The following is a 16,855-nucleotide window of genomic DNA, read 5'->3' as shown; positions in this document are numbered from 1 at the left end:
CACTGCCCTCCCACAGCAGAATACATTCTTCTTGCCTGACCAAAATATACATTCTGACTCATTAAACACACACACACACTCTCTCTCTCTCTCTCTCTCTCAATCAATCAATCCATCAATCAATCAAAAAGTCAGAAAACTCCATTGGTAACCTCCCCTGAAGAAGCTGTTGTGTACTGGTAAACTCAGATGTCTTTTGAGAACACTTTAAAAATTCTGAGTATGAGTGATGTCTAAAATTCAAGATTTCAGAATAGATTCTTTCCTACTTTTGGAGGAAAAAGAGAAAGATGTGATAATTGTAGACAGAAATATACTCTGTTGGATGCCCTCTTCTCAAACCCAAGTTCTTCCACCCAACTAGTGCTTCCTCATAGTTAGTCTTAGTTTCCATGCAACTTCTGCTTTGGGTTTTTACCACCGCAGAAGGAAGCAGGTCATAGCAAGAAGGCCAGGGGCATCCCAGGTGACTTTACAAAAAAGCACTTCCCCCCACCCCCGCCCCCAGGATAATAGTATTACAAGGATTTCTACATATGGGCAGAAGTTGAACTTCAGTTTCTAAAACATCTCTCTCATAATAAGTCAATGACATTATGAGTACTTCTCAGCTATCAAAAATAGATTTAGCTAGAAGTGTAGCTCTACATTAAATTTATATAACATGTAGTCTGATTTCTATTTGAATTCCACTGTAAAGTTGAAAATGTGTCTGTGGGAAACTTCTGATACACTTGGTGGAAAGCATTTAGCAAAGGAAGTATTAAAGTGTTACTTGCCTTGTGTTCCCTGATTTCTGTAGGCTTTGTCTGAGTCCTACAATCTCTATCTTCATTTTGGACCTTTAGCGCAGTCCTAAGATTAAATGTTAAAATTTGCTAGTAGGTATTGCCCCCACTTTGTCATCTTATCTCAAAATATGCAATTTGGGAAACTTTTAAAAACGTATTATGAAGTCTTGAAAAACCTCTGTTTTTAATCATGGGTCTTAAAAATAAGGCACACACTTGCTCTTCCTCCCCCTCAGAACCTGTATATAGAAGGAAGTAAGCAGGTCTGGGAAACCTCTCAGTGGCAGTGGTGAGAAATAAAAACCTTTCAGCAGCACACCTGGCCTGCTAATAGCAGTGCTCACGAGGAGATGTAGAAAGCTATCTTTTCATTTTTTCCTTTCCCTCCCTCGCCCTCTCATTTAAATAGTCACAAAACCCTGTCAATTTTACCTCCAAAATATCTCTCTTGTTCATTCCACCATCCCTGCTTCAGCTCAGCTCTTTGTTCCCAGTCTTTGTGCCTCAAATTTCACTAAAGATGCTCAAATGTGAAATCATATGTCATCCTGTAAATAATGTTTTCTACCAGAGAGTAAGAGAAGAGGGGGAAAAAAGCAAGTTAAAATATAAAAGTTCCCAGACAATGTGGCATGATAAAAGGCATAAGTACAAAAGGCCATGGGAGTGCAGGGGAAGGTGTGAGGAACACAGCGTAGCAGGGAGGGGGGTCACAGGAGTCCTGACCCATGGCTGACTCTTCAACAGAGGCTTGGAGAACTGGAGAGGAGTCCAGCAAGTGTAAACGCTCAGCCTTGTCTAAGAGAACGGTCATCCCAAACAGTAGGCTCCTGACCCCCTTCTCAACCCTTCTCTCTAAAATCTCAGAGCCTGCAAAAGCGCTCTTTGGTACCATACGCCCAGGGTGTCCAGCAGCCCTTTCAAGAAACACAGAGTTTAAATAGAAAACTTTGACCACATGATTTGGTGCAGGTCCGTGTTTCCGAAGTTGGGAAACAAGGCTCCCAGGCTTATTACCCTGGCTTGAGAATCAAGACACGCTTCTGATCCTGACCCTGTAGACCAAACCTGTGTTTCTCAAAGTTGGATCTGCCTCCCAGCTGCAACACAATCACCTGGGCCCCAGCTCCAACCTACTGAATCAAGATTGCTTGGGTGTGAGGCCCAGAGATCTGCAGTGTAAGACAGCCCTTAAGTGATCACAGGCACTACGAGTTTCAGGCCTTTGCAGTAACCCCTTCCCTTCTGGCCTTCACCCGTTTGTGCATCTGAGGAAGCAGGGACAGGCCCAGCAGCGACATCTCTCACGCAGTTTCCTTCTCTTTGAAGCCGAGGTGGGCAGGGACAGTATCAATTCCCAGCATTGTGACCAGCCTGTAACACCTGTTGCTTTGACTTCAATTACAGCGGACGAATGCTTCAGTGACAGAAACAGGAGAGAAATCCCTGTGGCTGTGGGCCTGAGTATCGCAGGACTGCTTGGCATTTTGCTAACAGCATGCCTGGTGACCAGAAAGAGGCCCAGTAGAGGATATGAACGCGTGTAAAGCCCCACCTTCCTCAAAATGTGCAAGGTTAAGGGCTTGCGAATGCTGGCTGCATATTTAGCCTGAAGTGAAGGGATCAGTTTTCCTAGTTGCTGGCCCACTCTCCCAATCCGATCAGGAAACCAGCTTTCCACCAAAGGCCATCACGGCGAGCTACAAGGTAGCCCCCACCCCACTTCTTCCCAGGCCGTATGGGCTCGGGTTCCATCACCCACACCTGATAATACAGGCCTGGCCGCGAGAATGAGAGACAAGAGGTGGGGATGTGAGCAGGGTCCTTACGAGAAGGAGAAAGCAAACAACCAAAGGCAGGATTGCACTGCTTTTTCTTACACACTTTTAAGAGTCTCAATATGCAGTTTTTTAAAAAACATTTTTTTTACTTTTAAATTGTTTTACTTTTTTTACTTAAAAAATTTTTGTTTACTTATTTTACTTTTAAAAAACCAATCCATTTCAAAATAAATTCTAAAGTGATTTTAAACTCCTGGATTTTGCCCAACTCCTGATTTACTTAAATTACCACTGGTCTTGATAGACTTTTTTTTTTAAGGTTGACTGAAGATACTTTTTAGAATGTATTATTAGTAAAAAAAAAAAAAAAAAAAAAAAAAACAACTAGAAAACGTCCCAACATTTTTTAATGTAAAGAATATACCAAAGATCTTGACAAACAAAAGAGGCTTAATAAATGTTACTTCTCCAATTCCTTCACCTTCATTTTTTGTCTGCCTTCTTAACATCTTTTTTCTGATTTATCTCTATTTTTCTTTGACATTAGTCTATCCTTGTAGATGTGTTAACTCGCGCCATTTTTTGGAGGGGGAGGGGGAGGCAAAGCATCCCAACAATCAGAAATGGCGAGAAGAGGTAAATCCACCCAAATGATTACCCACTCTACTTTTTTAGCAGACACTTGCCAAAAAAAAAAAAAATGGTAAACCAGAAAATTCCTGATTGGGAGTGGTTGGTGTCTGGAGGAAAAATTCTATTAAAACGTGGCTTAGAATGTTATTCATGATTTTCTATTATGTTGACTGTTTAAATAGCAGAACCGGGGTTGTTATTTCAGAGAAAGGGGTGAGCAGTGGACTTCTGGATGTTTTTAACTGCTTTTACTAACAGAAACTGTTCTTGTGTTTCCCCAGAGGTACTGTTCATTATTTTTAACAGGAAGTTTATGAAAGTTGGCAATTAGTCTATAGCCACGGCTTATCTAGGATGTGTACGGCTTTCCTTTTGAGGTATCTTAGCTCTCTCTGCCTTCTCAGAAGTGAGGGGTTGGGGAGGGCACACAGCAGCTTCGAGAGTGCTTCAAGAGCCCTTGAAGGTGGCTGGAGGGGGAGGACGTTCCTGCTTCCTCCTTACTGCAGGAGGTGTTGATGCAAATCTGGGATGTGAGGACCCAGTGTTCCCAGAAGTGACTCGGCTTGAAAAGCAAGGGCTTGGCCCTGGAGAGATGCCATCTTTCTCCATCTCCTCCCTCCCGCAGGTGTCAGCCAGTACCCGTGCCAGACTCCCGTTTGCAGTTCAACCTCAGGTGTGCTTGTTAGGTTCTATACGGCACACAGGGCTCGGGCTGTTTATTCACCCTGTAGAATGACTAAAGGAAGGTTCTAGTACAGAAATTTCTCTCACAGCAGTTGGAAAATGATGTCAAATTAAAATCAAGAAGAGTGGGATAAGGCAGTTCCCTTGCGTTTAATTTTCCTTTCTATCATCGTCAGTGAGTTCTTTGGAGTGACAGCTGCTGCTTGGCCTCCTATGATCTACCCCTTGCCCCACACCAATTATCGTTAAAGATGCTTTGATTTAACATTATAGTAAATGAAAAGAACGCAGGTTTCCTTTGAATGATTAGTAAATAAATGCCCAGTTGCATTATTGCCTCACAGTTCTGCCCACTATTGCAGTGATGTCTCAGGAGGGTCCCCAAGGGGAAAGTGCTGGGATGGAGACTGTGGTAAACTGAGCATCTGGAAGGCCTCCTCCGTCCTCTGGGGTCCCCCCCAACCCCACCCTGTGTTACCTCCAAGTTGTCTCTTAGGGCTGCAAGGCTTACTGCAGAGCGCTTGCTTGTTCCTTTCTGAGGTCGGGTCAGGAGGCTGCTGTGAAGGAGTCTGGGAAGCCTCACCAGCGGCCTCTGATGCTCTCTGGCAGCACGGACCCCTTGCTTTGGCTCTTCTGCTGCTTGCCTGTCCAGCTGGTTTCAACGCAATTTCTCCCTTCTGCTGACAGTAGGACTCCTGAATTTACACCTCTCTCTGCAACCTACCTAGAGACGGTGGAAACCTTCACTAATGCCACCTGGAGGTACCCGATCCATTGTTAATTTTGATGTACAGTTGACCCTTGAGTGATGCTGGGGGTCGTTGGGGCACCCACCGTCCTGCAGCTGAAAATCTGTGTGTGTAACAGAGTTGGCTGTCTGTTTAGGTGGTACCCTCTGTACCCGTGTTCCTCAACCACCGTGGATAGAGTAGTACTATAGGATTTAATATTGGAAAAAACCTGCCTATAAGTAGACCTGTGCAGTTCAAACTGGTGTCCTTCAAGGGGCAACTGTATCTCCTTCTTAAGAATATTGCTTTACAAACTGGAAGCACACAGAGGACACAGTTTGGTATCCTCTTTACCCAGTTCCATAAGCATTTCTCCGTGCTGCTAGAAGGGCAAAGTGTCATTACTGTGGCTGCCAGCCTGAATATGCTATCAACATGACACAGTAATTTACTTAACTGTTATTACTGGGAATGTATTTATTGTTTCTAAGTTTTCACAATGATAATGTGAATAAAGAATGATGTATGAATTACATACAAAACAAACATTGATTAACAAATGTGTATCAATGTGTGCCTGAATTTTGGTTTTGCTTCCTAAACTGTTTAAAATGGTTATATACTTCACTACTATTTCTTAATTTTTAAGAAAAAAATGAGAACAAAAGAAATACATGTAGGTTGTGAAAAAAAATTTTAAGCACTACAGAAATATATGAAATGAAAAATTGGAGTTAAAATAGTAACTAGAATTTTCCTCACAGGATTTTTCTTCCTCATTACCTAATAGATTGAGGAGGGGAAAATTTTTGTTAAATCACCAGTAGCAGTCAAAAAGACATATGCAATAATGCAATAAATGTTTTAAACTGATGAGCAACAAAGATATGACTCAGAGGAAGCGTGGAGAGGGGCAGCTAAGTGGGGTTCTAACCCTGCCTCCCCAATACACCGACCCCAAAAAGCCATACGGTGAAAGAAAAACATCCTGTAAACGCTTACTACCATTCCTAAAACTGGAGGAAAAGAGCAGTTAAGACTCCGTGCTTCTAATGCAGGGGGCACGGGTTCGATCCTTGGTTGGGGAACTAGGATCCTGCATCTCTTCAAACTGGGAGTAATGAAAATTACTGCAGAGACAAGGCTGAATAAACGCAGAGTGATGGAAACAAACTAGGGAGCCAGCCCCAAACCGGAGGACACCCCCAGGCTGTAGCTAGTTCCCAAGGTATAGGAAAGAAAAAGAATCCAAATAGCTCAACGGGAAATGAGCAAGAGGAAAACAAACTACGTGACCACTACGTAAAATTACTGCAGCAAAATCTCAGTAAGAATAATATAAGACTGAACTAATTATGGGTTCAGAGTTTTCATTTTGCAAGATGAAAAAAGTTCTGGAGATGGTTAGTGGTGATGGTTGCACAAAAACGTGAATGTACATAATGTCCCTGAAGTGTACACTTTAAAACAATTAAAATGGTAAATTTTATGTTGTGTATATTTTACCACAATTTTTAAAAATTAAAGGAGTGGGTTTGAAAGAAATATAGTTGATAAAATACAAAGAAAACCTAACTCAAGGAACAGAGAGAAACTTGTCAATTGGTTTTTTGCTGAGGATCACTTAAGTATGTGAATTCCATATAACCAGAGCTCATAGAGAAGTTATACTGAAAGAGTGAGGTGAATAGGAATTTCACTCCTAAGAAAACAAATTGAGCATCAAAGCAACACGCTTACATAATAAATGGAAATAGTAAAAGGCAGAAATAGATAGAGCTGAAAACTGAATTATCTTCATAGAGCAAAAGAATGAGATAATCAGTTAATGCAGATAAAAATTAAGATTATAACATTATAGGGAAGCTGCTAGGTATGAAAGCTATTCAGATCATCTAAAATAAGGATAACTGGTGCCACAGAAGTACAGAGTTCAAAAATAAAAAGATGATATATTTGATGATTTAAAAGGTTTTCCTTAAAATAAATAATTGAAGTTGCAGATTGAAAGTGCACAATGTATCCTGGAAAAAAAAAAAAGCCTGATACAGAAAGCTTAACATTAAGATATATCCAATGTAAGCCATAGAATTTTAAAGCTAAAGAATTATTTAGACATACAAACTCCCCTTTCCCCTTAAAAAAGCAAATCACCTATAAAAGGTAAAAAAAATTGATCTGTTTTCTCTACAATAACATTTCAATCCGGCAAACAATAGACCAATGTCTACAAAATCCTAAGTGGAAGTGTGGCCCCAAAATATTATTTGAGTTAAAAGTTAAAAGACAGATATCCTCAAACATGAAATACTTCAAGGGATACAGAACCAATGAGCTCTTCTTAAAGCTACAGCTTGACTATGAAATTGATCAGAGAGAAGCCGTATTACAAACAAGAATATCAGCAAACATCTCTCAGGAATAGAGAAAGCAGAGTTTTTTTTCTTTTTAAAGGCGTTTTATCTATTTGAAGAATTAAATATAAAAAGCATTAAACAATGAGGGATCTGAGATTTTATCATTCCTTCTCATATATGAGATGGTATATGTACATGGTTATTCATCACAGAATTATTTGTAATATCAACAGATTAAGAACAAACCAAATGTTCCTCAATCTGGGGCAAATACATCCCACAACAGAAAACTGTACAGTTCTAAAAAAAGAATAAGAGCATATATGTTAGAACAAGAGCATATAAGGAAAGTTATCCAAAATATATTGTTAAATTAAAAATGTATAATAGTGAGAAAAATGGGAAATAAAGTATATTTTCACTTTTGCCTATATCAGGAACATTGGAAATATATAAGAAACTAAGTAGTTATCTAATATTGGCAAGGGAAACTAAGAAGATGGCATCAAAAAATTATAATTGTATAAAAAAAAGAAGATGGCACAGGGTGGAAGTGAAACTTCTCAGTGTACAGCAATTTGTATTATTTTGACTTCAAATAGTGAATGTGTTCTATATTTGAAACAAATATTTAGAAACTATAGGAATTATGAGATAGAATTTAAATATTGTAAACCTGAACAATGTTTCTAAAAATATGTATAGCTATTCAGAGTTTGAGTTGGGAAGAATAGAAATAGAAATGAATCTGTTAGTGTTTATCTTTCAAAACAGAATCAATAGATAATGTCTAATTGGAAACACAGTTTAGAAAATATGTCTCTAATTTATTTTATAACCTCAATGCATTTCATAATCATTTATTTTTTATTTGTATATTTTTATCTCTTCTTTGAATCTTTAAGAGATCCTTTTATGCAATAATATTTCCCATGAGAAAGACACATTTGTTTGAAGTGCAGGATTTCCTTTAGTTTTGTTTTAGATTTTTTTCTTCTGTGAAATTTAAGTAACATTAAAATGAACAATTTTGGTTAAAATAACATTTGTATAATCCCATTTTGATAAAACCACTTCTATTTATTTTTCTACTCATCTATTCTTATAGTTGTAAAGAAAGACACCTGAAATAATTTGTCAATGTTTTACCAATGATAATTTCTATGTAGGTGGTTTTCAGGAGATTGGTTTTTTCTTTTTTACTTGTGCTTTCTAAATCATTTTAATTATTTTTAATGAGCATATATCATTTTTAAAAATATGATTTTTCTTTAAGCATACACGAGTACACACACACACACGCGAACGCATACACACATATGTACAGAAAACAAATGCCTCAAGGATTTATAGTGATTAATTCAAGTGGAAGAAACATGGTGATTGGATAACTATTTTCTTTGTTTACTGTTTTGCATTTTGAAGACATTTAAACAATGTCATATTAAATAGTATAAAACTATATGGAAAGTAAAAGTTGCCTCTATTCCCATCCCAGTCCTCCTCCAGCTTCTTGTGTATTTTTTTGCTCTAGGCACACACGTCATGCTTCACAGATCTTAGGGAACTTCCCTGTCAGCACATGGAAATCTACCACATTCCTTTTAATGGCTACATCATAGTCTATTATATGAATGTACAATTTTAAATTTTTGATGGATATTTAGACTGTCCATTTTTCTCTCATAAAATGGAGATTGTTATAACATATTTTTGTGTACTTTATGAATATATCTTTAGTATAAATTCCTAGCATTGGAATTGCTGGGTCAATGGGTATGTGCTTTACATTTTGTTTTGACAATTTTGTATTTTTTTCCAAATTATTTTAACTTCTTAGATTATGTTCTTTCTTATCTAAGAAATATATATTTATATGTACAACATTATATATAACAAAATTGTATATAACTTTAACAAATTTGTGAATGACAAAACTATCATATATTCTAAAAGGGTTCATGAAAAGCAGCATTTCCCTCCTCTAAGAGACAAAGCACTTTAACTAGTTTTAACAGTTTCTTACAGTAACTATCTCCATAATTCTCTAAAAAGTAATTAAAAGCTTATCCTACCGTTTCTTAATTTATCAGCTTTAAACCTCTTGCTATGGAATATAAGGATTTAATACCCTTACACTATCCTTTTTATGGTTGTATCACTGTCTTTTGTTAAATCAATAAGGTATGCATCATTATAATGTAAGTATTGTCCACTGCCAAATCAAATAGTGTACTACAAGCACAGTTCCTGTCTTGTATAGATTTTGTTTTTTCCCTGGAGTCTCTAATTCCCTGGCCCCTCCTGATTCTTTTTTTTTTTTTGGATCTCAAGTGAGAATTGGGTTAATGGTGATTCTTGGTTCAGGACATAATTTCAGTATTTGTTCTTGGAAGACCTCAAGGGTATAGCCTCTCATCTATCCTTGAATAAGATATAGATATAGTTCTCCATTTATTTGTATTCAATTAAGTTACCTTTTTATTCCTAGGGCCTTCCATTTTTCTCCAGTCAAGACTGATTACATTTTAAATGAACTGAATAAGCACTCTGTAATGGAATAAAGAAAAAAAGAGTTGTGACAAATTTGCAAACTTTCACTTTTTAGCTCTCAAATAATTAGGTCTATTTTCTAATATTTTTTGCTCACTAGAAGCAATAAAAGAGAACTGTAAGTGTGGCAAAAAATGTTTTATAAAGTGGAGCAACATCACATTTTCAAGAGATCATGTTTATGGTGACACAGTCTGTTTTATGTAGGTACATCCCACATTGCAGAGAGCAATACCTGAAGAAAACAGGACTAACAATTAGTAAATATTTATTAATTGCTGAGAAGAGAAAGTTATCTTATTTCATCCTCCAACAATTTTATATATTATTTGCTTCCTTTATAAACGAGTAAATTGCAAGATTAAATAGAACCCCCCAGGTTCACACAGTTAGTGGTGGAAGTAAAAGTCAAGCACAGGTCTGACTCCAAAGGTCATATTCTCCCCACTGTAACCTGCTTTCTGGTCTGTCCTCACTAAACCTTACTAGCTGTATTTGTTTTTTCTCTTAGTGGAAGAATGTTCATCTGACTACACAATTGTGCTTCCCGTAATTGGGGCCATCGTGGTTGGTCTCTTCGCTGTGGGTTTGATTGTCTATGGAATCCGCCTAAGGCGTGAATCTTCTGGATACCAGAGAATATAACTGGTGCCCCAGGGGGAAAAGAAAAAAGTGGAGTTTAGAGAATTCTTTCATCATTTCCAGGATATTGAGGACTTCCCTTGGAGAGTGGGTCCTTCCAACCATGTAAACCACTGTCTTTCACAAAAACCAAATAATTTTTGGTTTAAGTTCAAGCAATACATCAATTTCAAAATATTTTATGTTCGTTTTATGAAAGATCTAGTGAGCTGTTTAAGAATATTTTCTAGTTTCCTTGAAAATATTTTCACCAAAGTCAATATTTCAGATACATTAAATTAACATAATGTATGTAAAGTGGTATATGCTCCGTATTATAAATCAAAGCATCAATTGTAATTAAGGTCACTTGTGTTCACCTTGGGGATTTTATTCTATCCTTAATCTTTTCCACTTTTAAAAATGCTTCTGCTTTGCCTATAAAATGTATTTTCAGTGCTTTTACTGTCCATATGGTGTATACGTGTCAATTGACTTACCTCCTTTTCCATTTCAAATGTTTTCTAAAAATCATCAAAAAGAACAACATATCATAGGTTGTCTAGATATTTGATGTGACACCAAGAGGAATAGATCAGCTTATGTTTTTATCTTAGTGACTCCTCCAGAATCACTAAAGACTAAGAATTAGGTGGCTACAGACAACAGAATTAAGTAATAAGCAAGAAAGAGTAACAATGGCCCTTCACTGTTGAACAAGTATGTGTCAGACACTAGGCTAAGCAGTTTATATACATCTCATTTAATTTTCACAGCTTACACATGAGTAAACTCAGACTTAAGGAAATTAATCACTTAAATGTCACCCAGCTAACAAGAGGCAGAGCTGAATTTGACTTCCTCTTGGTCTGGTACCAAGGTCTCTGGTCTTTTCACTATACCAAATTGCCTACAAGGACAATGACACTAAGTGATGCCTGAAGCCTCATACTGGCATAATCTCCCTTTTACAGAGGACATGATTTTATCCATAATCACGAGAGATTAGGATATGTGAAAGGAGGACTTAATGGAAAATGAAATAGCCTATCTTTTTTTTTTTTTTGGCACACGGGCTTAGTTGTTCCATGGCATGTGGGATCTTCCTGGAGCTGGAATCAAACCCATGACCTCCAGCATTGGCAGGCGGATTCCCAACCATTGTGCCACCTAGGAAGCCCCTGAAATAACCTATCTTTAATGAAGTTCTCTGCTCCCTCAAAGAAAACTGAGAGGCTCTATGAAACATTTGTTTCTCATTTTTATGGGATTGTTAAACTGTGAGTCTTAGGGTAAAGGAATGGAGTAAACTTCTCAAGGTATTTTTTATTTCTTTGCAAGAGAAATGGAACCACGAACCAACTTTTCTTTCCTGAATGTAGATCCCCCTCTTGTGGTAACGTGCTTCTTCTACAGTTTTATAGCCATGTTTTCTACTCTAGTTCATTTTTTTCTGTAAAGCAGCCAAGAATTGTATCCCTCCTTCTTTTTACTATCAAAGAAAGGAACTAAGTCAGCATATTAACAGAAAAGACCACACACCCCTAGCATTCATTAGTAAAAGAGTAATTCAAGTCACCCTGGAGAACATATTCACTTTCCTGTCTTGTTCTCTTGTGGCTCAATAGGGTTGGCAAGGTCCTGATTTTAGTCTTTATAGAATATTGAATTGTATTAAAAGTTTTTTTAATAAAAACTCATTTTGTAGATTCATTTATGTCATTCATTCATTTCTTATAATTCAGTTATTGCACTATTAAAAATTTTGTTTACAACCTTAGTGGAGGCTGTTGCTTGAGTCAATAAGTTAAATCATCTTCCTAGAAATAATTTATTTTGTTCTGTTCTCCATTGCCACATTATTACTAGGTAGGAAGACTTACTTGAGAGAAACTGAATTTCTGAGAAGATAAACCACATTAAAGTTACAAATTAAATTTCTCAACTCTCAGCCCAGACTACCTGACCGGATTATTGGTTTATTTAAGTGCTGCCATAATTTACCCGTTCATTCATTCATCCAACCAGCATCAATTAAGGACTTCCTAAACACCAGACAGTCTGGTAGGGGCTGAGATAAATAAGAAGAGGTCCTGTATTAGTTATCTGTAGCTATGTAACAAGTTGCCCTGAAACTTAGCAGCTTAAAACAACATTTATTATCTCACACAGTCTCTGAGAGTCAGAAATCTGGGAGCAGCTTAGCTGGGTGGTTCTGGCTCAGGGTCTCTCATCAGGTGGCAGTTCAGCTGTTGGCCAGGGGCTGCAGTTATCTGAAGGTTCAAATGGGGCCGAAGGATCTGCATCCAAGTTCACACCATGTGGCATATCCATAGGGATGCTCACAACATGGCAGCTGGCTTTCTCCAGAGCAAATGATCCGAGAGAGAGAGACTGACTACCTAATCACAGAAGTGACATGCCATCACTTCTGCTGTATCCTGTTAGTCACACCAACCATCCCTGGGTACAATGTAGGAATGAAGACCAACAGAGGTAGAAATCAAGGTGGGGCTGTCTTGGATGCTGTCTACCCCACGTTCACTGTCAAGGCAGAATGACTAGTTTACTTTTGGGGGGAATCTAGGGTATAGAAATTTCAGCACATATACTAAGAAAAGTGGTTTGATAGGAATCTATAAAAAGGGTAATGGGAGCAGGGCTGATTCCAGATGTAGCACATCCCCCAGGAGAACAGCCTCTCAAGCCCTGACGCTGACAGTCTATGCACTAGCCCCCGCTCAGGCTGACTTGCCTTTCTGTGAAGGCTAGTTGTTGGCCCATGCTCTATAATATTCATTTATGGCTTTGCCCCAGGGATTTATCAACTCTCCTGTCCTCTGTCATAGTGTAATCCAAAGCGATCTGGACCACACAGACATCCTGTGGAATATCACTGACCCGCTACATTGATGACATCATGCTAATTAGATAGGACAAGCAGGAAGCAATTATCAGGTTGGATGCCTTGGTTAAACACATGTGTTCCAGGAGGTATGAAGATTCAGGGACTGACTGCTTCATTAAAGTATTTAAGGACCCAGAGGATCAAGGACATGCCAGAATATCCCCCCCAAAATAAAATACAGATGTTTTTCACCTTGCATCCTTTTCACAAAGAAGGAAGCACAGAGCCAGCTAGGCCTCTTTAGATTCTGATGGCAACATTTCACAGCTAGGAAGATTCCTCTGGTCCATTTACCAGGTGACGTAGAAAGCGATCAGTTTTGAGTGGGCCAGAGCAGGAAAGGGCAGTACGGCAACTCCAGGCCATGATGCAATTAGCCCTGCTGCTTGAGCCAGACAATCAGACAGACTTTACAGTGTTGGAGGTTTCAGTGGTAGGCAAAGGTACAGTACAAAATGTTTGGCAAACTCTAGTGGGAGAATCATAACATTCTGGAGCAAGGCCAAAGCCATACCATCTGCATAAGAGAAATACATACCCTTGGAGAAACAGCTCTTGGCATGTTACTGGGTCCTGAAACACTTGACCTTGGGACACTAAGCGACCGTATATCCAGAATTGACCATTTTTGAGCTGGATTCGGTCAGATCCACTAAGTAATAAAACTGGATGTGTCTAGCAGTAAACAATTGCAAGATGGAATTGCTACATCCAGGATCAAGCCCAAACAGGTTCAGTGAGCATGAAGAGGTAAGAGAATCTCTTTGTTTTAGAAAACACACATTAAAGTAGTTAGGAGTGAAAAAGGGGATCATGTCTACAACTTACTTGCAAATGATTCAGAAAAAAAATGTGAGTGTGCGTGTGTGTGTGTGTGTGTGTATGTGTGTGTACATGGAGAGCAAAGATAAAGCAAATGTGGTAAAATATAAACACTTGGGAAATATAGGTGAAGGGTACTATTCTTGCAGTTTTTCTGTAAGTCTGAAGTTATGTCAAAACAAAATCCAAATATGCAAATGGTGTATAATAAAAAGCTGTCACTATCCTATCCCTGTCTTGGAGCAACTTTTCTTTCCCAGAGGCTATTGCTACATACATAAGCATGTATGTTTTTTCTTTCTTCTATTTTTACACAAATGATAGAACAATAACCAAAGTTCTGCAGATTGCTTTTTTCACTCATCAATAAATCTTAATATATGGGTATATATAGTGCTGTCTCATTCCTTTTTTAGTGGCTGCATAATAATGCATTAAATGTAAACCTGTACACTTATTTAACCAGTCTCTTTTAATCAGTTTGTTATTTCCAACAATGAAACAATGTTTCCTTAGTCAGACATCATTTCAAATATCTATAAATATATCTCTGGTGATTTCTAAGAAATAGCTTTGCTAAGGTCAAAAGTTTGTGAATTTGCAATTTTGATAATATTACCAAAGTAGTCTGCATAATGGTTGTGCCAATTTTCACTCAATAATGATAGTATTCTCATGCCCCTCACTAATTACAGTGTTATTAAACTTTTTGATATTTGCTGATGTGATAGGTGAAATATGGTATATCATTACAGTTTTAATTTGTATTTCTTTGATTTGGAATAAAGTCAAGTGCCTTTTGTATTTATTTACATTTCCTATTCTGTGAACGCGTCATTTTCTTTTTTTTTTTTATTCTTGTTAGTTCCTCCTTAGCTTTATTGAGGTATAACTGACAAATAAAATTGTATATACTTAATGTGTACAATGTGATGATTTGGTATATGTATACATTGTGAAATTATTACCACACTCAGGTGATGAGAATACTTAAGGTCAACTCTCAACAAATTTCAAATATACAGGACAGCGTTATAATTATAGTCACCATGCTGTACATCAGATCCCCAGAACTTATTCATCTTATAACTGAAAGTCTGTACCCTTTGATCAACATCTCCCCTTTCCCCCCCACACCTCAGCTCCTGGTAACCACCATTCTACTCTCTGTTTCTATATGTTTGACTTTTTTTTTTCATTCCAAATATAAGTGAGATCATATAGTATTTATCTTTGTCTGGCTCATTTCACTCAGCATAATGTCCTCCACATTCATCCATGTTGTTGCACATGGCAGGATTTCTTTCTCGTGGTTGAATTATATTTCATTGTCATGTGTGCGTGTGTGTGTGTGTGTGTGTGTGTATAAACTTTATTCAGTCATCCAGTTGACAGATACTTAGGTTTTTTCCATATCTTGGCTCCTGTAAATAATGCTGCAATAAAGGTGGTAATGCAACTATCTCTTCAAGATACTGATTTTGTTTCCTTCAGTTATGTGTCTAGAAGCAGGACTGCTGAATGATATGGTAGTTCTATTTTTTATTTTCTGAGGAATCTGAATACTGTTTTCCATAGTGACTGTTCAATTTACATTCCCACCAACAGTGTACTAGGGTTCTCTTTTCTCCACAACCTCACCAACACTTGTTATCTTTTTTTCTTTTTGATAATAGCCATCCTAACAGGTGATATCTCATTGTAGTTTTGATTTGCATTTCCCTGATGATTAGTGATGCTGAGCACCATTTCATGTAGGTGTTAGCCATTTGTATGTCTTTTTTCAGAAAAAATGTCTATTTGGGTCCTTTGCCCATTTTTAATTGGATTACTTGTTTTTTGCTATTGAGTTGTATAAATTCTTTATATATTTTAAATATTTATTTTATTTTAGGCTGCATTGGGTTTTAGTTGTGCCGGCTCTTTGTTGCAGCATGTGGGCCTCTCACAGGTTGCAGTGAGAGGGCTCCAGAGCTTTTGGGCTCTGTAGTTGCAGCATGTGGGCTCTCTAGTTGTGGCTCACGTGCTCAGGAGTTGCAGCCTGTGGGCTTAATTGCCGTGCAGCTTATAGGATCTTAGTTCCCTGACCAGGGATCGAACCCCCTGCATTGGAAGGCAGATTCTCAACCACCAGACCACCAGGAGAGTCCCATATAAATTCTTTATATATTTTAGATATTAACCCTTTGTCAGACTTATGGTTTGTAAATATTTCCTCCTATTCAGCAGATTGCCTTTTCATTTGTTGATTGTTTCCTTTGCTGATGAAGCTTTTTATCTTGATGTTGTCTCAACTTTATTTTTTCTTTTTTTGCCTTTGCTTTTGGTGTCATATCTAAAAAATCACTGCCAAAACCATTGCCAAGTGTTTTCCCTATGTTTTCTTTTTTTTCACATTTATTTTATTTATTTATTTATTTATTTTTAAGCTCTTTATTGGAATATAATTGCTTTACACTCTTGTACCAGCTTATTTCCCTATGTTTTCTTCTATTAGTGTAGGGTAGGGTCCAGTTTTATTCTTTTGTATATGGATATCCAGTTTTCCCAACAGTACTTATTGATGGGACTATTCTTTCCCCATTGGGTGTACTTGGCACCCTGTCAAAGCTTAGTTGATCATATATGCGTGGATTTATTTCTGGGCTCTCTACTCTGTTCCCTTGATCTCTTCATATTCTTTGAAGTTTTTCTCTTGCATTATAGATCTTTTTTTCTTATTAATTTGTAGGAGTTATTCATATATTAAGGAAAGAAGACCTTCATCTGTGATGAGTTATAAAATTATTCCTAGTATAATTTTTTCTATGTGTATGTTTTGCTGTGCAGATTTTCAAAAAAAATGTAGTTGAATTTATCAATTCTTTTTCTGTTATAGTTTCTGAGTGTTGTGTTACACTTAGAAAAACCTTTCCTTCTTTAAAATATCTTTTGATTATCTTCTAGCACTTTTATGCTTTCATCTTCTATATTT

The 16,855-nt window shown here is 37.5% G+C and overlaps 1 protein-coding gene across 1 annotated transcript in view; it reads left to right on the top strand.

The window, feature by feature from the left end:
* The window catches only part of LAMP3 (lysosomal associated membrane protein 3), a 47,811-nt gene extending 34,835 nt beyond the window's left edge, over window positions 1–12,976 (top strand). The window contains exon 7 of the mRNA XM_057738086.1: window positions 10,042–12,976. Within this exon, the coding sequence (XP_057594069.1) occupies window positions 10,042–10,175 (134 nt within the window). The 3' untranslated portion in view covers window positions 10,176–12,976. The remainder of the gene's footprint in view (window positions 1–10,041) is intronic.
* The last annotated feature ends 3,879 nt before the right edge of the window (window positions 12,977–16,855 follow it).

This window comes from Hippopotamus amphibius, chromosome 6 (assembly GCF_030028045.1).
Source record: "Hippopotamus amphibius kiboko isolate mHipAmp2 chromosome 6, mHipAmp2.hap2, whole genome shotgun sequence".
In the NCBI taxonomy this organism is placed as follows: Eukaryota; Metazoa; Chordata; class Mammalia; order Artiodactyla; family Hippopotamidae; genus Hippopotamus; species Hippopotamus amphibius.
Note: the sequence above shows the minus strand (reverse complement) of the source record. Positions and strands in the feature narration are given on the sequence as shown.